At 43.3% G+C, this 20,433-nt stretch overlaps 1 protein-coding gene across 1 annotated transcript in view; it reads right to left on the bottom strand.

The window, feature by feature from the left end:
- The window catches only part of ITGAV (integrin subunit alpha V), a 372,076-nt gene that overhangs the window by 99,934 nt on the left and 251,709 nt on the right, over positions 1 to 20,433 (bottom strand). Inside the window, exons 19-20 of the mRNA XM_086955459.1 lie at positions 10,556 to 10,623; positions 2,173 to 2,320 (exon numbers count right to left, since the gene is read on the bottom strand). Of these exons, the coding sequence (XP_086811585.1) occupies positions 2,173 to 2,320; positions 10,556 to 10,623 (216 nt within the window). The remainder of the gene's footprint in view (positions 1 to 2,172; positions 2,321 to 10,555; positions 10,624 to 20,433) is intronic.

The raw sequence follows: 20,433 nt of genomic DNA, 5'->3' as shown, positions 1-20,433 counted from the left end.
GTCTGCCGCTCTAACCATTGATCCACACTTCTCTACACTAATTCTCTAATTACATGCAACAAAGCTCATTGTCCGTAAATTGTTTAATCACTGCTAATATCGTCTGTACCTTCAAATGGACTTTACCACAGTGCGAAGCACACCTACCCCATTGTTTAAGCTTGGTGTCCTTCCATATTTAGGGACTACGGGTGCCTAGTTAGCAATGGAAGGAAAGTATAAAGTATGCAGACTACGTGGTCAGTGGTGGCTGCCTCAGAACAAGGGGGTTAGGGTGCGGGGGGCCGAATGGATTACAAAAAAAATAATAATAATTAAAAATCCACTTACCTTTTCCTTCGCTGCCACGCCGCTGAATGTCTTTCCTTCATCCTCTTCCTCAAGATCTGCAAGAAACACCAGAAGCACTCAGGCTTCCGGACTCTCCCAGCTGATCACGATGCTAAAGAGCAGAATCATGATTGGTCTGAGCGTCCTGTTTGGACGCTCATGCAGTGCCTGGGGAGGCTGCACATTTTCTCCATGGGGCTGTGTAACACAGCCCAATGGAGAATATAACAAGTGCGCAAGTCTGTGTGGCCGGCCCGAGGGGGCTGGCCAAACTGGCATACTCACTTAGAGGAGTTTAAACTCCTCCTCACTCTGCTTGGTGTCAAGGAGCCCAGCCACGCCCACACCTAGCTCCACATAGAAAAATAAAATGGTAATAACGTTATGTTATCATTTTTTTTCCTTTTGTGCACTGCTGAATTAGCAGTGGGGCGATGGTCCCACGCCTTAGCGGAGGAGCCGCCATTGTCTGCGGTAGCATTCAAGTCAGAATACCATACAGTCCTGTCCTCTTGATTGCTGACCAGCTTTTAACGAGATCGTCCTGTTTTGGGGACATATGGGACATATCATGGTACCTTCTCGAGGAATGCTGGGCATGAAGCGTTTAAGTCTCTGACAAATGCGGAGGAACGCACTTTATGCTGCATTTGTGAAAAAAAGCAATGCAGCTCCATAAAAACTTGGACGTTGTGAGGCAGATTCATGGCTTATTTAAACCAGTCACAAACTCATTAGTGAAAAAGGTTTGGAGATTGGGACAATTAATGGGCTGAGAATACCCAACAGGGGCTTAGTACAGGGTGGATCTTATATCGTCCACTGTCTTGCCTGAGGGTGAACTGAAACTCTTCAAGAGTTGCTTACAGTTATGCAATCCCCCACTAACTTTATTTAAATAATGCAGATAAGGGAAAGTGAGATAAATCATATTCCAATCTATGGGTGAAAGTCATACTGAAACTCTGAAATCTAACTGAATATTTGAACCACCAGCTACAGTGATAAACAATCGTGGTATCTTGATGGACGACAATCTCTCATTTGCCTCCAAAGAAAAAATTATTAGGCAGGCATGTATTTGTAAACTCTGTAACATATTAAGCCATTCACACAAGGAGGTATGATATGTTCCACTTTGGATTAGTGGAATAGAATCTGCTTGACTTTCCCAGGTTTCTACAGGACATTTTATAACACTTTTTGAATCCAGCAGCCCACAACAGGGAAAACATATATTTGGTCCTAATAAATGTTCAGTTGGCTATCTGTATGCCAGAGCATTTGGCTCAATGATCTATTTATAATGCAGAAATACAGCCAGGTGTAGTTCTAGCGTACAAAACAGATATTTTCTGGAATTATATCTGAATCGCAACGTAAGGTCAGCTTATATCAACCTTTCAAAAAGTCCATATAGGAGCCTCAGTCTTTGCAGTTCAATCAGCTGAGCTGTAGAATAAGTTTCTGAAAAATCTATGTGAATAGGATAACCATCTCCATTCAGGAAAATGTTGAAAACCTGCTTTTCCTCATTAATTGAGATTATCTCCATGCACACCAGGCTATGGTCTTAATAGCTACATTCAAACACCTTTAGCAATTCAGGTACGTGAGCACTTGAGAAATAAAATGAAATAACGTTAGACTTCGACTCCATGATTTAAGATGGAATAATCTATGCACTAGTTGGGAATGTGACCATTGTGACCATACATGGTAGAAATGCTTGCATTTCAGTTCATAAAGGTTTGAATAGGCAGCTAATGTTTCCCTAAATTGTAAAAAAAGATTATTATGAATGTTAAACAGTGATATCCAAATACAAGTTGACTGGCTTACCTCATTGTTACGAACAACACCAATGAAGTCAGCCTGCGGTGGAATCTGAACAATCAGCTCTGCTTCATAAGCCCCTTCACCTTGGTTCTGAGCAGTGACAACCAGTGTCAAAGGGTTGTCATCACCAATATAAATCTTCTTAAGCTCACTAGGGAAAAATAGGAAGCACAATTAATTATTTATAAGTAAAATAGTAGTTTTTTTAAAAGATCCGCAGATAAATCATCTAGACGTGCTTAATTCTTCATAATGGAACATCAAACTCTTGCATCATATAAGGTACATATGTATACCCAGTTCTTCAAGCTACACTTAATGTATACTCTGTTGAATATTATTATTTATGATCCTTTAATGCACCTTTTTTCACACAACTCATACTGCAGTTCTTAGGCTGATATTGGATTAGATGTGTACAATAACAAGTCTAAAAAAGAACCTTAACAGTGTAATGAGAATCACCAATTTCTGCAGTGTTATAATTTTCTCCTAGTTTTCTGTTTCTTCATTTCATCAGGACTTTCTTCAAACATTGATAATTGTGTGTTCTTCTACATCATAGTTACAATTCACTTTGTTATCACCAGACAATGTCTAAAATTCACATATAGTCTTTACATATTTCATATTCAGAGTAATCCTTAATGAACATCCATTTGGAGGCACTAATTGGTCCCAACCTGTAACTTCTAAGTGTTAAGCTATATGCTTCCAGAACACAAATTAATGTGTATTGTATTGCCATAAGGTGCATAAAAATGTATATCTGATACCTCCACATTTGATGTCAGTATCTCACCATGACCCTCTCTGAATCCCTTGCTTTCATGCTAAGACTGTCTCCAGGCCAAGCGCTTAAGGGTCTGTTGGTCTACAGGCCTCCTGGCCCGGTGGGCTCCTTTTGGGAGGACCTACAGACAGCCATCTCGGAGCTGGCGTTGTCTGCACAGCATTGCTTGCTGGCAGGCGATTTCAATTTTCATCTTGATGTCACGGACGACCTGGATGGGGCAAGATTGCTGGATATTACATCTCCGCTTGGCCTGACACCGTTTGTGTCGGGGCCTACACATGAGAAAGGGCATACCCTTGATCAAGTGTTTTCCTCTGTCCCTATTGTCGACATTGAAACGTGGCCTGTGCTCTGGTCGGATCATAGGCTGATCGGGTTCTCTGTGTTAGAGAATGGGCGGTTTGACACCTGCGCCCCCATGGTACCCAGATCGGCCTCGAGAGCGTTACACAGAGTGACGCCTGCTATGCTAGAGCAGGCGCTCACGGAACAACCTTGTTCTCTCTCGGGGGATCCGGAAAGAGACACGGAAGCCCTGCAGCGATGGCTGACTGAGAGGTTAGATGACCTTGCCCCCAGGGCAACCCCCCGGTCCACGGCGAAACGGCAATCTGCGCCTTGGTTTACAGAGGCGCTACGTGTGGCTCGCAGCCAATGTAAGGTCGCTGAGCGGGCCTGGCGCCATCAATACGATGGGGAGGCCAAACTCGTCTATAGGTCGGCGGTGAAGGCCTATCACCGTGATGTTCTTGGTGCCAAGCGGGAATACCTTGCCAGGAGGATCGAGGCGTCGGCAAACTCTTGTAAGGAGATCTTCACGATTGTGAAGGAGTTCACGTCTCCCACTTCTTATTCACCTCCGCCTGTATCACCTGATGCATGGGCGCGTGATCTTGTCACCTTCTTCACCGACAAGATTAAGGCTATTCAGGCCTCCTTCTCGGAGAGCACGGTGGAGGGTTGCTGTGATCTTGGGGCAGGACTCGGAACATCGGCCATGCCTATGGCTATCCTGGAGGACTTTCCACCTGTCTCCAGTGACATGTCCCGGACTCTGTTAGCCAGTCTTAAATCTGGCTCCCCGCTTGACCCCTGCCCCGCCAAATTTTTGGCCGGGATGGCGGCAGTGGTGTATCCCCTGGTCAACCCGATCCTCAATGCCTCCTTGAGTGAGGGGAGTGTCCCACGCGCCTGGAAAAGGGCGATGGTGATCCCCCTCCTGAAAAAGCCTGGTCTTGATGCCGAGGCCTTGGCCAATTATAGGCCAATTTCACTTCTCCCGGCTCTGGCCAAGATCACCGAGAAACATGTTCATGGCGTCTTGTCGAACTTCCTAGAAGCTAACAATCTGCTCCATCCATCCCAATCCGGTTTCCGTCCGAATTTCAGTACGGAAACAGCGTTGGTGGAGGTCTCTGAGATCATCAGGGAGACCTTGGATGGGGGTGGCAAGGCCATGCTAGTCATGTTGGACCTGTCAGCGGCTTTCGACACCGTTCCCCATAAGGCGCTGCTCGCCAGGCTTTACGACATCGGCCTAAGGGGGACGGTGCTCAGATGGTTTACATCTTTCCTGGAGGGCCGCCGCCAGACGGTCTGGGTTTCCCAGAGCTCCGCCGAGATGCCGCCATTGGGTGTTGGGGTTCCCAGGGCTCTGTGTTGAGCCCGACATTATTTAACATCTTTATGTCCCCCCTGGCGGCTGCGGTTGAGGCTTACGGAGCCCAGATCGTGTCCTACGCCGATGACACACAACTCCTCTTCACATGTGAAAAAGATCAGACATTTGATGGGGAGAGAATCGGGGACTGCTTGGACAAGGTCTTCAGCTGGTTCCAGCAAAATTGTCTGAAGGCCAACTCCAGCAAGTCGGAGGTTCTTTTCTTCGGCTGTGCCTTCGATCCCGAGTGGCGGCAGTGGTGGCCGGCCGCCATGTGTCCTCCGGCACAATCGTCCTTGGTTGCCAAGAACTTGGGTGTTAAGCTTGATAACAAACTTTCTCTGAGAGCGCACATCCTTGGCCTGTCCGGCACCTGTTTCGGCATCCTCAGAATGCTCCGCAAGTTTCTACCTTTACTGTCTGCGGAGCACAGACGGATTACGGTGCAGGCGCTCATCGGATCTAGGCTAGACTACGCTAACGCCCTTTTCTTAGGCCTCCCGGATTATTTGGTTCAGCGTCTGCAGGTGGCACAGAACTCGGCAGCCCGGGCAATCTTTGGTCTGCATAGACGAGCACGGGCTTCTGTGTTGCTGCAGACGCTCCATTGGCTTCCAATCCGGAAGCGGATTGTCTTTAAATCTTTGACGCTGGTGCACAAGGCTCTGTTTGGCTCAGGCGCAGGATACCTGAAGAAAAGACTAGCTTTCTATCGCCCTGCTCGCTCACTGCGTTCGGAATCCCTTTTCACTGCTGTGGTCCCACGCGTGAGGAAGGCCCGCATTGGGGGGCGCTCTTTCAGCCTTAAGGCCTCCCAGCTGTGGAACGCGCTTCCATTGGCACTCCGTAGCACTCCCAACCTGCTTCAATTCAGGAAGAATTTGAAGACTTGGCTTTTTAATCACTCTGTTTAGGTGGGTTTTCTTTCTCCTTCTCTTTTGGGTTCTGTTTTACTTGTTATGTTGATTATACACTGTAAGTTGCCTGTGGAAAGCGCCGGGACACTCTTGTTGAGTAGCCGAGCGCTATAAAAATGCACTTTAACATAACATAACATAACATAACATAACATAACATAACTTTAAGAACAGGGTGGAGCTGAAGAGACACCTCACACGGATTAGTAAGGAGGATCTTCTTAACAAACTTAGCAATTACCGCTGCCCTCCTCATGCTGATGTCAATGCGGATTATGACGAGTTTACCAACTGGTTGACGGCAGCCTTGGATTCTCTTGCCCCTCTTAAGGAGCACTATGCGGCAAGAAAGCGCCCTTCAGCACCATGGTTTTCTGAGAGGCTGAGAAAGCTCAGACAGGTCTGCCGACAGCAGGAAAGAAAGTGGCGCAATGACCCTACTACATCTGAAAGGGATCTGCATAAACTCAGGCTAAGGGAATATAAGCAAGCTATTAATGACGAAAAGGTCTCCTATTATTCAAAGATGACGGAATCTATTACATCCCCTAGGGAACTTTTTCACTATGATCAATTCTCTTTTAGCCACCTCTACTATTGTTAATACTGAGATCTTCCAGGAACTTTGTGATAAAATGGCAGATTTCTTCTACGCCAAAATTAAGGACATATACTCCTCATTGTAAAAGTCAAACTCTGCGGGAGATAAAACTAATCCCAGATCGGATCTTCTGGTAGGACCTCTGAAGGACTGCAGTTTGCGCTCCTTTCCCTCTATTCTTCAAGAGGACACTGAGTTGCTCTTAAGTGGTATTAGATCTGGCTCTCCCCTTGAACCCTGTCCTCTTAAGATTCTGAAATTAGGAAGCGAGGCCATTGCACCTCCTCTGACCTCTATCCCCAATACCGTCGTCTCTTCTGGCTAATTTCCCACCGCATGGAAAACGGCGGTGGTAAAAACCTCTTTTTAAGAAGGCCTCTCTTGACCCCACAGAATTAAAAAACTATTGCCCTATTTCCCTGCTGCCCGTTCTGGCTAAGATTCTGGAAAAACATCTTAACCGCTAACTCAGTTCTTACTTGGAGGAATACCAACTGCTCGATGGCTCGCAGCATGGTTTCATGAGTGAACACAGTAAGGAGACGGAGTTAACCGTTGTCTTTAACAACATTCGACAACAGGTTGATGCCGGTCATACCACCTTGCTTATCCTGTTGGACCTTACGGCAGTCTTCGATACGATTTTTCTTTGTAGACGGTTGGCAGTCTCCGGGAAATTGGGATAGAGGATTCTGCACATCTGCTTTAATCGTTCCTCTTGAGCCGTTCACAAAGAGTTAAGATGGGCAAATTTCTTTCTGCCCCCAAACAATTGTTTTGTGGAGTACCCCAGGGATCCTCATTGAGTCCCACCCTTTTCAATATCTATGTAGCCCTGCTTGCCACCGTGGTAAGGTCTTTTGGCCTAGAAGTGCTTCCCTACGCAGAGGACACTCAGATTTTGATTTCCATTACTGAGAGTGTCTCAGCCTCAGCAGTATATTTTAAAAACTGCATGCGGGCGGTGGCTTCAAGGATGGTTGAGAACTACCTAAGACTCAATGGGGATAATCTTCGGAGACAAGACGGATACCTGGTCGAAGGCCTGGTGGCCTGAAACTCTTGGATCTTGCCCTTGCCTTAGTGCCAAGAATCTAGGCATCATTGTGGACTCCGCTCTTTCCCTGGGCTCACAAATAAATAGAACTGTCTCTACCTGTTTTGGGATGATACAGACTCTTAGGAAGATCTTCAGTTTTCTCTCCCTTCCATCACGGAAACAGGCAGTGGTGGCCCTTGTGGTGTCTAGATTAGACTACTGCAATGCCCTTTATTTAGGGATAAACAAGGGACTTCTATATCGTCTTCAACTGGTGCAGAATGCCGCCGCTAGGTTGGTGATGGGTCTCCCTAAATTTCACTCCGTTTCAGCTACCATCAGAAGCCTGCACTGGCTCCCGTTGGGGAGGAGAATTGTGTTCAAAGCCTTATGCCTGGTCCACAAAGCTGTCTACAACAGGGGATCAGAAGGCATCAATAAAATGTTTCAAAGATACCTTACCGGCAATGACTTGAGATCTGCAAGAACCGGGTAAAAGTTCCCAGGGTTAGAAAAAACAGGTGGGGGGAGGGCTTTTTCGCGATAGGGGCTAATTTGTGGAATTCCCTTCCTTCACCAATTTCCATTCTGGAAACCCATTCCTTATTTCGTAAGTCCTTGACGACCTGGCTATTCACCTGTCCTAATCTTTCACCTGTCTTAAAGTTTTAAGCCCTGAAATCTATGGATGCCTCTCACTCTGATCTGACCCCAGGTCTAAGTTTGCGCTTTACAAAACTTATATTCATTCATACAATTTCAAACAGCCTAAAATCTATCTTCAATACGTATTATTGACCCACTGTAATCCTTCTTAATGTTTTTAGGAAATACACATAAAAAAACCTGAATAAAAAAAAGTACAAAACAGAAATGATGTTACCCATTTTCTTTCTTATTTTTTGTTTTCTCTACAACGGTCCATACTCCTGTATGGTAGCATGAGAGTGCCTGAGGTTGGAAATTAAAAGCAATACCGTGAACTATCGAAGGTTCATAAGCAACATCAATAATTCAGTATACACCAACTTGGTAACTCCCTTTGGGATCTCTAATCCATATATGTAGATGAAAGATCTCAAAAGCTTTGGAGGAGACCAGTAACAGAGTACTGGTACATGGCCTGAGATGAAGTTACATGGTGTCGGTTTTAGGTATCTGACAAGGAGGGAAAGCCATAAAAGTCTGGGAGAATAATTGTCTGGAAATTCATTGTGAAGAGAATGAACTAAAAGGCAAGTATTAACATTGCATCTTAATTTGAAGGACTCTTAATTGGAGTCTAAAGGAGTTTCATAGTGATGGGCTCTGGACTTAAAAAGACCTTCCCCCAAATTTCATATTTGCATGACTGACGCATTTTCACTTTGTAATGAGTACAAAACACAGCGCATCTGAAAACCCCAGTGACCTTTTACACATGCAATAAAGTCACCCAAAGTTTGGTTAGCTTCAACTACCTGAAATGTCAACCGAGCAGGTTCTGCACAAGAGCAGACAAATGCAGTTTAAGAATTGTGATGCAAACAGTAGTAATTATTAAAAAGTGTAAGACTAATTACACGTGTACTTTACTCATAAGTTTAAGTTAACTTTGTGAAATGCCCAGTAAATGATGAAAAACACATACTTTTCATATTCGTAAGAGACATACACACACAGTTTACTCTTCCCTGAAACTATGAAAAGCTGATCTAAAATGCCCTTCTCTAACAATTCATGACTATTCATCTTTTATGGAAGAGGCAAGAGAATCTGTGAAAATGCAGAACGTAGCTCAAATTGGGTAGGAAGTATTACATTTATATGGAAATGGGCAACTTCTTGGCCAAGAAACAAGCCTGAGGCTACTCAGACAAACATGTGGCAGACTGGAAGGTAATCTAAAGGAAGGTGCCTTTGATGACTAACTTTTACTTGTGGGTACTTCAAGTCCTCCTTCCTAGTAGGAAGATCACAAATGTAGCTTGAGAAAAGGATACCTGTTCACAGGGTAAACTCTGCCTGCATAACTTCCTGGATCAACACCCAGACTGAACACAGCACTTTCCAAACCCAAGAAGGAAGAAGTCCGGCGAGCAAGGTAGGAGGGAAGGAGGTAAACAGATCCCAGCACCCCTCACCCCAACTCATGCAAAACAGAAAGGGGGCACACCCAATAAAAGCATCTATAGGACATGAAGAGGACAGGCTGAACATATTCCTGAAAAATGCCTTGGGGCTTTCAATGGGCAAGATCAGCAGCAAAACAATCTCCTTGTACCTGCCGCTCCAAAAGTCACACACTCTAAAACAGAGGGTGTGTTCATATATAACAGACATAAATCAATGTGCTCAGTTATGGAATTTGTACAACAATCGCTACCATTCTGAAGGTCTCTCTCTCTCTCTCAGGTCCTAGTTTTTCTAGGTCTAAGAAAGCTTCATGTGATGTCCCTGATAAACTCTCCTTTTGGGCATACACTATGTGTTATTTATCTTAAGGTCAGGCTGGTGAGCAATCGTTATTATGCACCTGGCACAGCTTTCAAAAGCAGAGACACCAACCACATGATACAAGCACAAATGAGTGAGAATGATTCAGCGTACAGAGTAATGCCTGAGCAGAAGGGAATTAATTTGACCTTCAGGGAAATCCCATGGGGAGCAGTAGAACAGGTTTAGAGAGATTGCCATTTAATCAGAGCTCCATCTCTAATGTGATTACTTATGCCAGGGAACACATCCCACACATTATAGAAGGTCATTGCCCCTTAAGTACTGTCCTAAAGGAAGCAAAGGAATGATAATAAAAGCAGCAAGAAAAACGAAATATGAGTGAGCATACCTTCTCTATGGACAGAAAACTATCTCAATATCTGGCAGTTGCCTGATGGTAACAAGCTATTATGGTCACATCACTGTATCCTACTTTGCTTTCTTTTCTCTAGCTCCCAATACTATCTCCTCTGCGATGAACTAACCACCTTTCATATTTGCATATTCAAAGGATTGATATAGCTGTGTTGCTCAGTTTCACTCAAATCTAAGGCTTACTTTGCAATATCAAATGTCTTAGTATGCATTTTTTGTAAGCATAAAACTTATAGAAAAGTCACATTAGTCCTCAAGAATCTTAGTGAAAACTTGAATAATGTAAATATGTTCTTGGTGAATATTCGGTCTCAACCAACTACCAACTTGACATATATTTATTCCTATTGGTCTGCCAGGCTTTGCCTTTATACTGGATGGATAATATAGAATTCATACACTTGTAAAGAAATCTATACATAATCATATTACACAGGATGTACATAATGGTGAAAGGAAATAACAATCCAGCCAAGTTACACGAATAACACCCTTATGGCTTTGCACAGTGTTCACTCACCTTTCTACTGCAACCTCTAGCTGAGGTTTGCAGATATTGTCATCTCCACAATCAAGTAGAATATGTGCCTGATAAAAAAAAAAACAGGTTTACAATATCTCTATAGGTCATCACAAATGTTGCTCTTATTCTTACAAAACATTTCATTTGATCACATATAAACAAATGACAAATAATAAAGTCTCCTCTATGTCAATTGATTTCAGCTGTTTTTCACGAACAGTGGACCAGCATGCTTCTGTAGCAGATAGACCTTTTTTGATGAACAATACATTTCTACACTCTCTTACTCTCTCCACTTAGCGGTGTATTTTTCTTTTCTCATGTGCATTTCAAGGCTAGTTTGGACTGAATCTTGCAGAAATAAATGTCCACCATTAAGGAGACTATTTAAATCAGAACAACATTAATGGCAACAGTCAATAATAGTCCTTGTAGACATAAATACCCAGCATATAGGAGACTATTTAAATCAGATCATAATCAATGTCAACCGTCAATAACAGAGATTGCTAGGATTTACGACGGGGCCTTCACCTGATTACCTCTAGGGATTATTAGGGATAGGTGGAGAAATACTATACATACTATGTATTCACTGATGGTTAAAATGGAGTTTAAGTGAGAAAGATAGCAAGATTTTAACTTGTGTTAAAAAACCTTAGAAATTCAGGGATAAAGAACTATCATATAAAAACAGGAACAATAAATAAAAAGGGAAATTCGCCAGCTATACGTAACTGACATAACTAGAACTTAAACCGCCATAGATTTCAGATCTCTACTGTCTTCTAATATGCGAGGTCATATGCAGAGCATCACATCTTTGAAAGTTATACCTATGTCAGTTATTTCTAACCAGAGCCACTGGTATTATGCAGCAGATGAGGGACAAATTAAGCAGCAGGGTTGAGAAAAATATGCATCAAGAAAAGGAAGATTTTGTTGCATAATGCGGAACATTTTGCAGTAGTATTACATCATTATTTTGGCACTTTTAAACTGTTTGGGCATTGGTTCACTTCTTTAATACTGGTTTAGCATCCCAAAATAGCAATAAGCAACAGAAGGGTGACCAGTCAACCTTGGCAAAGAGCCATCTAGTGCACAGTAACCAGTGTTGCTGCATTTTTTGTAAATTATGAACCGGTTGAGCTAGAAAGAAATAGTTTTTGTTATCATCTGCAGATTCTGCAGCAGATGGTGAACTATGTGGCAAATGCTGAAAATCTCTTATATACAACAAAAATCTGTGACCGCACAATTGCATAATTCCAGTGACCCTGCATATAACTAGCGAATTGACCTATTTTTTGTTTTTCAAACAATAATGCTTTTTCAGTCTATTTCTAAGGTTTGGTTTTTAGCTTCAGTTAAAATCTTGCTACCTAACTAATATAGAGCTCCACTCTAACTTTTGTTTTTGTCAGAGAATTTCCATGTTTTATTTTAACAAGGTGAGCAGATGGTGAACTATGTGGCAAATGCTGAAAATCTCTTATATACAAAAAAAATCTGTGGCCACACAATTGCATAAATCCAGTGACCCTGCATATAACTTGCGAATTGACCTATTTTTGTTTTTTCAAACAATAATGCTTTTTCAGTCTATTTCTAAGGTTTGGTTTTTAGGTTCAGTTAAAATCTTGCTACCTAACTAATATAGAGCTCCACTCTAACTTTTGTTTTTGTCAGAGAATTTCCATGTTTTATTTTAACAAGGTAATATTGTACTACAAAACGTTTGCGCCCAACCCTTCATCGCATATGAGAAGGGGGCAAGGTTGTCAGCAGAGCCAGCGCCGAACCTCTTGCGAGCGCCAACCCAGCCATACAAGGTCTTCGGAAATCTGGCAACTCTCTCCTTCACATCTCATTTTTTTAATGTTTTTTTCTGCTCAGAAGGAATTTTAGAGGAACTCCAGCGGGCGTCCCATGGGAGCACACAATGGTGGGTGATCTGTGATCACTGTGAGGCTCAAAAACGTTTTCCTTTTTAATTTGAGCAACGCAAGGTCCCTCTGGGTCTCTCCTTCCCCTCATGGGGCCAGTGGGTCAAGATACTCCTATCCTGCCCCTACTATCTTATTTAATTGACATTTTAAGGACATGGGGACAGAGAACCCATGTCCTATAATGGGCGCTTCAACATTTTCTTTCATGTTTCGGCCAGCCAATCAGATTGGTCACTCTCACAGGACGCAAGAGCAAGCTGACTGATGGGGAAAAAAAATATTTACGAACAATCAGGTCACACAAATTTTTTTTTTATTCCTGAGGGAACGACTGATAATTATATGTATACTTTTTGATTGCTCATTTCTCAAAAAGTAGAACAAAATCTCAAAACTGATGGTTTCTGGGTAGAATTCTAGCTTTCTGCCAAATTTGGTGTAATTCTGTTTAGCTGTTTTCACTGTGTTGTTATCTAGATCTTCTAATGGAAATTGCATGGCGGGAAAAAGCATTTTGGGCCCCTCCCTCCTTTTTCTCTCACCCTTTCCTTGACGGATCATCCCAAAACCTTCCAGGAAGGAGCGGAGGTGGATTAACTTTTTTGAGAAAATGTTTTATGAATATTTGTTAAATTGCATTAGCAAATATAAAAAAACGGTATTCCTATGGAAACGCTGGCTCATGTGGAACTACACAGTGGCAACAGATATTGCTCAATATAATACATACATATAAATGTATCATAGCAATGATTTATTAATACGATTTAATAAAGTAATAAGTAGAAATACTCTATTACCTATAAAGCCTAAGAAAGGGATTAAGGTTTACTTGACTAAACTATAGCTTATAGAAAATGTTTACAGTAAAAAATGCCACCCCTTAAACATACATAGAAAATATTTTGTTACAATGCCACTCTCCCGACAGTAAAGAAACCCCGTGACATATCTTGATGGCCTTGATGAATCTCAGCAAACCTAGATACTCCTGAATTAGGGGCCTTGCCATTAACATGGAACTCAGCAGATCATGCAGGACTTCGATTGATGTGGGAGAAGAGCTATTGAGTGGCATATAACCTAGCCCCTGGGCCCTAGTTTAACTACATGGTATAACAAATGTAACTACAAACTTTCCATGCATCACCTGTGACAGTTATTATACTATCCTATTTTCCCTAGTTTTGTTTTATCTTCCAAGTGTAACTTATAATCATTTAGATGGTATTTATTCCATTGTTACTGAATTATTGATCTGCAAATTATATTGGTCCTCAATTGTTAAGACAGATTGTGCACGATCACTCGTTTTTTCTTTGTGCGTTTTTAAAATTATTTATAAAATTTGAAAATGCAAATAAAAAAGTAATTAGAAATAACACATTTGGTTCGTGTGTCTCACTTTAATTTTACTATTGTTATGCAGTTTGCAGCTGAAATTATTTGTTTGTTAGGTAGAATGAGCAGAGTAACAAAAAGTCAGCATGACAAAGGGTCTCTCTAGCAGTTTATACATTGCATAGTGCTTAAATTATTATTGGCGTTCTAATGTAATGTGCACATAACAACCTTCATATAATGAAGCAAACCTTGAAGTTGGAAATGTTTTAGTCACCACAGTGGCACTCTTCTTTTAGTGTTATTTATTTTGACAAACTTCAAAATTATAAGCAGATAGCATCAAATGTATTTAGAATATATAAACCAATGTCTACTTCTCTGTTTTTATGGAAATTAGGCTTTCTTGAGACTTGCAAAACTGAGCCCAAGCAGTTGCGCTGGTTGACTCGGTCCATGCTGTCAGCTTGTTCAATTCTTTCCTTGCTCACTGGAATAGCTTGGTTGTAGGACGGTACAACGCAGGTAAATACGTCACATGCCTTTACCATGGATATTTTACCATGTATATGCTCTTAAACGCATGCCATTACCACGCATTGTTTTAATATATAAAAACTATGTATTTGTGGAGGGAGACCACCCCACACCTCTCCAATTTACCTTAAATGTGTGGCAAAGGCATGCATTGTTAAGGCATGCATGTGGTATGCATATGTGTGTTACAAAATGTGTGGTAAAGGCCCAACGAGGTAAAAACCTCGTTGTAAAGGCTGTTTCCCAATAGCTTCTGGCCTTGCAGAAAGGATCCGATTCTTGAAATTTATGCTGAGAGTCTATCTCTTGGCTTGGAACTGAGAGATGGGGTTATGTAAATCCGAATGTCTTTCACCCCTCTCTCCAATTGTGGCTCAGCAATATTCTCTATTTTCCAAAGGAAATAAATTTTTCTTGCAAACCAGGGTATCACTACTGTATGCGACTCTGGAACCATTGTGACTCAATATGCTCAAACCAACTTGCCCAGAAGTAAACGAAAAAGAGAAGGATGAAATGGTTAAATTAATCTCAGCCACTGGTATTTACTTGGGGGCTGCATCCCAGCCCCCATCGTTTTTTGGCCCACTGTACCACCTCAGATTAGACCCAGCCATATGCAATTTAGTCTTGGTCCTGCTCGAACAGAATAGACCAACCCAAACTGCCAAGACAGATCCCCTCTGAACTGGAACACAAGCAACCAAAAGATCAGTTTCACCCTAGGTGGGGCTCTTCAGTTGAGTGCAGCTTGGTTCCAGCAGCACAGTAAGAGACCAATGTCCGGGCAAACCCATCACACATGGGGCATTGCACTGATGAAAATAAAAAAGTGATGGATGGAATGCTTGAATTCATCTCTGCAACTGTGTATTACTCTGCTTTATCCCAGACCATTATTTTTTGCCCACCATGCTACCTTAGATTATACCCAGCCATATGCAAACCAGCATTGGTCCTGCTCCAATAGGAAAAGTCCAGGCCAAACTGCCAAGCCAGGTCCTCTCTGAACCAGAACACAAACAACCCAAGATAGATCGTTTTCACCCCAGCTGGGGCTCTTCATCGGGTGCACTGAAGTAAACAAATAAGTGATGGAGTGGAATACAGTTACGAGTAACTAGTAGTGGCTGAGATTAATTCAAACATTCCACCCAACACGTTTTTGCTTACTTTAGTGCAACCTAACAGGGCCGAAGGGAAAGATATTTTTGAGGAATGGAGAATTATCGTGTTTGACGGCCGCCGTTTCACGTTTCAAGAAACTAAGAACTCTTCCCTGCATTTCCACTCAGACTCTCCAGCGGTCTCTCCATATTAACATTCTTCCAGTAAGGTCCATGATGTCACTTAGAATTTACACATATATGCACACAGTTAAAAATCAAACACTTTAAACCAAAATAAGATTTACATCCAACATTAATTTTAACTTAAAAAAGAAATTCACAAAATGGAGTAACATTCTAAAGTTACCATGCCAATGCCACCTTAATCTACCTTCAGCTGATGATCGTTTTTGGGGAAAGAAAAGTAGTGTTATTTTGTAAACACTTTTTTCGTTTGGTTGTTTACCTCCTAATATGTTTGTCTATCCTTTTTATTTACTGTTCTGTCCGGTGTTTTTTTTATAAAAATGGATGTAGATTCATAAAGGCAACAACAATTCAATGTATTCATTTGGTTGTGACAAACTTAAAGTGTGGCTTATTTGTTAGTTTCTGGGTATTTGGTCCTGGATTTAGTAACAGAGGCACACAGAACGTTCTAGCTGTTGCACAATGTGTGTTCAAACAGTGTGGAAGAATGGAGATTCTGTATGATTCTAAATGTTTTATGTGTCTGAATGTGATGTACGAATGTGTATTTGTTCACAGGTTTTGGATTCAATGAGTGGTACCTTAAGTGAGTTACAAAATGCCGAAAGGATATGTATAATTTTGTGTGTGGTGATTTTAATTAAGAATGAGTGAGGGTGTGGCCAACCGCCAACAAAGATGGATGCTTTTAGAGCAGCACCGTCACCCGGCTGCATAATCCACTATCATCCGCTCATTTATCTGTTCCTTAACCGCAGTCTAGTACCACCTTGCTGATTGCGGACTTGTGGGTAATCCAATACGCCTGCCAAATCTGCGGTAAGACTCCATCTGTGGGCACAACGACTGAGGCCTAGGCGGTGAGGAGAAGTACTGGCCTAGAGTCTGGCCTACAATGCTGCAGGACCACTAGAAGGAGTTGGAGCTGCGAACACTGCAGGGTCTAGCGGCAGGGGCCTCCAAACATTTGATGGGGACGGCCTAGTTGGGACGCTGTGAGCCTCAATAGCTGGGGGGGGAGGTGGAGGGGGGGGGGGGGGGGGAGCACAGCGCTCTATAGTGGCATTGCGACCTTCAAGTAGCTTCGGCCACTGAAAAAAAACGCTCCTGGGAAACTACGGGAGCACTGTTGGAAATGTGCTTATGTGCCACGACCTATGACTGCCAGCACTCAATCTTTCAATACACACAAGGCCCCTGGTGACTAATACCCTACCCCTTTGCTGCCTGCTGGTCCCAGAGAAAATGGACGCCTGTATTTGACGCATGCTTCTCATCTGCTGGGCGGAACCCTTAGGGTGTGTGCAGCTGAGAACAGGGAGCAGCGTGCACGTGGTGAGAAAACAGACAGGCCGTGTGGAGTGCTAGTGAACACCCACAGGCAGGCGGTCGCCCTGATGCCTCCCCTCTTCCTCCACAGCCATTATGGCATCATGACTGGGGGCAAGGGCATGCAGAGCTCCCACCAGATGAAAATAGGTCAGTATGCTCTTCCTAAGGGTCCAGAGGCCTTGGATGGATCCGAGGAACAACTGCCACCTGCTGTGCAACCAGCCACTGAGGGGGAACCCTTGACCCTGCATGATATCATCGGGCGATTCAAGGAGTACAATCTGTGCTAGAAGCACAAACAGATTCAGTCACGAGTGATATCACGCAGATGAAAACAGATCCTAGTAACATGAACAAGTGAGTCAAAGAGGTGGAGGATTCAATTGCCCCTCTTCAACATGACATGGAGACCCTCAAGGTCCAGGTCAATGAATTGCAGGTCACAAGGAAAATTATGGAGGCCCAACTTCAAGATTATGAAGGCAGGTCCCGGTGCAATAATGTGCGCATACTAGAAGTACCAGAGCGGCGGAAGGACCAGCAGTGGACTCATTGTTGAGGATCTTATTCTCAAGGAACTGCAACCTCCGGGCTTGTCTAAATATTTTTCTGTTGAGTGGGCCTATCAAGTCCCTGGCGAACGCCCCAACCAGGGACCTCCACCCTTGTCCCATTATTGCCCGTATTTTCAACTTTTGTGACAGTGATGCAATACTTCAGGCAGCTTGAGCTGCTCCTCTGTAAGCCTATGAAAATGCAAATATAACTTTCTTCCCCGATTTCACGCTCAAAGTTCAGAGACAACGTCTGAGGTTTCTAGAAGTCAAAAGGACTCTGATAGACAAAGCAGTGAAATACTCTATGCTTTTTCCTGCAAGGGGAGTCCCGAGGAGGCTTAGGAACGAATACAGTGATGGAGGACGGTGCGGGGCAATGGCTCCAAAGAACGACCGAGGTGGCGAGGACAGCGCTCAGAAGAGTCAACTGGGCAGACAACAAGAGGCTTGGAACAGGAGCTCAGATAATAACCACAACAACAAGCTTCATACCACTCCCATCGATGGCATGTATTAACAATGAACATTGCATACTTTGAGACACTGGGACTCTACGCTCTACACCGATACTGTATACCACTTTGAAGTAAACTGGTAACCTTGTGAGACAGTCCCCACAATATGGGGCCATAAAGGGACAGGGGGCCTGTGAAGATCAAGATCCCCAAACAACCACTTTCTTATACTATGGGTCATTGGTAATGCTATGCTTTTTGTACAGTGGCCAGGAGGAGGCACCAAGGTTGGATCACAGTATCCTTACAGTTTTATGTTTGCAGGGGTGAAAGTCGCTCTGCAGATTTGGGGGGGCATGCGGGCAGTTCTAGATCCATCATGGACGGAGCTTTAGTTCTTGTAGCATTGTTATGGTACCCTCTGACAAACACAGGGTTAGGAAGAGGTGGAGGGTCAGTTTGTTAGCTGTTTTTCTAGTTCACTTGACTGAATGGACTTTCTTCACCACACTAGTCGACCTTGAATTGTTGTATGTATGTATGTGGCCCGCTCTGGGACAGGCCTCCTGGTATGGCCGCCAAGATAGGGAGTGAGAGACATTGTAGTGTAGTAAGGGATGATGGCAACTAACATGACCACTTCTGAAATTCGGCTCTTTTCTGAAACTTAAATGGCTTGGAGGACAGAATTAGGAGTAGGGTGGTGCTTCAATGTCTTAAAAAGCATTCCCCAGATGTAATCCTTTTACAGGAAATGCACTTTATGGATAATGCTTGCAGGGCTCCGAATCGCTATGGGTACATGATGGTGGTCCATGCTGGGTTCACTTCCGGTTCCAGGGGCACAGGAATACTCTTTAAGAAGCATCATCCCTTTACTATTAACCACACCTAGTCTAATCAGCTGGGTAGATATGCAGCCCTTTCCAGGATGTTTGAGGGCGAGATGGAAAGCATTCGGTCTGTCTGTATATGTTCCACCAGCTGTGCATGGCATCACCTTCCCAGGCTTGAGTAAATCTCTGCTTGGACTGGCTATAGGAGAACTCCCTATGGCGGTAGATTTTAATATGGCACTTTGTGATAACAGAGATCACATGCCCCCAAGACAGGCAGGGCACTCTCGTTTCCACTTGCCAGACTTCCTCTAAGCCCTGAAACTAGTTGACATTTGGCGAGCACACAACCCCACTACACAATATTTTACTTTCCACTCAGGGGCCTTTCCCATATTGACTTTATTTTAACATTGGCTTACCGTATTCCCTATTTTCAGGATGTACGCTATTTAGCGATGGGGCTAACTGATCACTCTCCAGTGTGGGCGATCTACAGTCTGTACAAGTCACAAACTCGAAGGGCCATTACATTGAAACCTTGGTATCTTAAGATTCCAGGTGTGAGGGAAGGACTGCTAAAAGTCATGGAGCAATATTTTACAGAAAATTAGTGGAGTCTTCTCAAATTCTTTGGGAGGCTCACAAAATCCTCATTAAGGGACTGACGCTCTCCCGGACTGTTGGACACAAAAGAGAAAAAAAAGGCCGCAATAGAGAAGCTAGAATGAGGCATCCTTGACCTTGAGGCTAACCTGGTGGTAGATGAGACCAGGGACACCAGACACAACTTGGGCCTTAAACACGGCCCTTAATTTAGGGCGGCTCTATGGAGTGCTGGGTCTAGATGGTAGGATCCAAGAAGACACGCTGGTCCTGTTGCTTGATGGTCGCATGGCCTTTGATACGGTTGAATGGCAATACCTGTTAGCTATTTTGGAGCGAATAAGCTTCAGCACAAAGTTTCTATATTGGCTGCAACTTCTCTATTCTAAACCCCTAATTCAGGTTTTCGTGAACGGAAGGACTTCTCAGGTGTTACCCCTCAAATGCGGGACCCCTCTCACCGCTCATTTTTGCTTTGATCTTTGAACCTTTGGCAGCCTGGGTTCAGAAAGACCTGTTGATTCATGGCTTGCGTTAGACAGAGGAGTGGGAGTATAAAATACCTCTCTATGCTGATATGCTGTTGTACCTTGCAGCTCCACAATCCTCCATCCACAGAATATTGGATATGTTCACCAACTTTGGAAAATATTTTGGATACACACTAACTTGTCCAAATCCACTGTGTATGTTTTCCACAGCCAGTCACCAAACCTACCGCCAGACTTTAAGGCACGCATAGTGACGGATGGCTTCCGCTATCTTATCATTTATGTTACCACTGATCCTGTTCTATTCAAAACCAGTAACCTCCAAGGCCCTTTGCTGTGACTTAAAAGTGATGTCCAACATTGGAGGTCACTCTCACTTATTGGTAGAGTGGCTTTGTTTAAAATGATGGCACTATTGTGGGTTCTGTACATGTTGCAGAATACGCCAT

The sequence above is a fragment of the Lissotriton vulgaris genome, chromosome 2_1, assembly GCF_964263255.1.
Source record: "Lissotriton vulgaris chromosome 2_1, aLisVul1.2, whole genome shotgun sequence".
NCBI classification, from domain to species: domain Eukaryota; kingdom Metazoa; phylum Chordata; class Amphibia; order Caudata; family Salamandridae; genus Lissotriton; species Lissotriton vulgaris.
The sequence above is the reverse complement of the archived record's forward strand: the minus strand, read 5'-3'. Positions and strand labels throughout refer to the sequence as shown.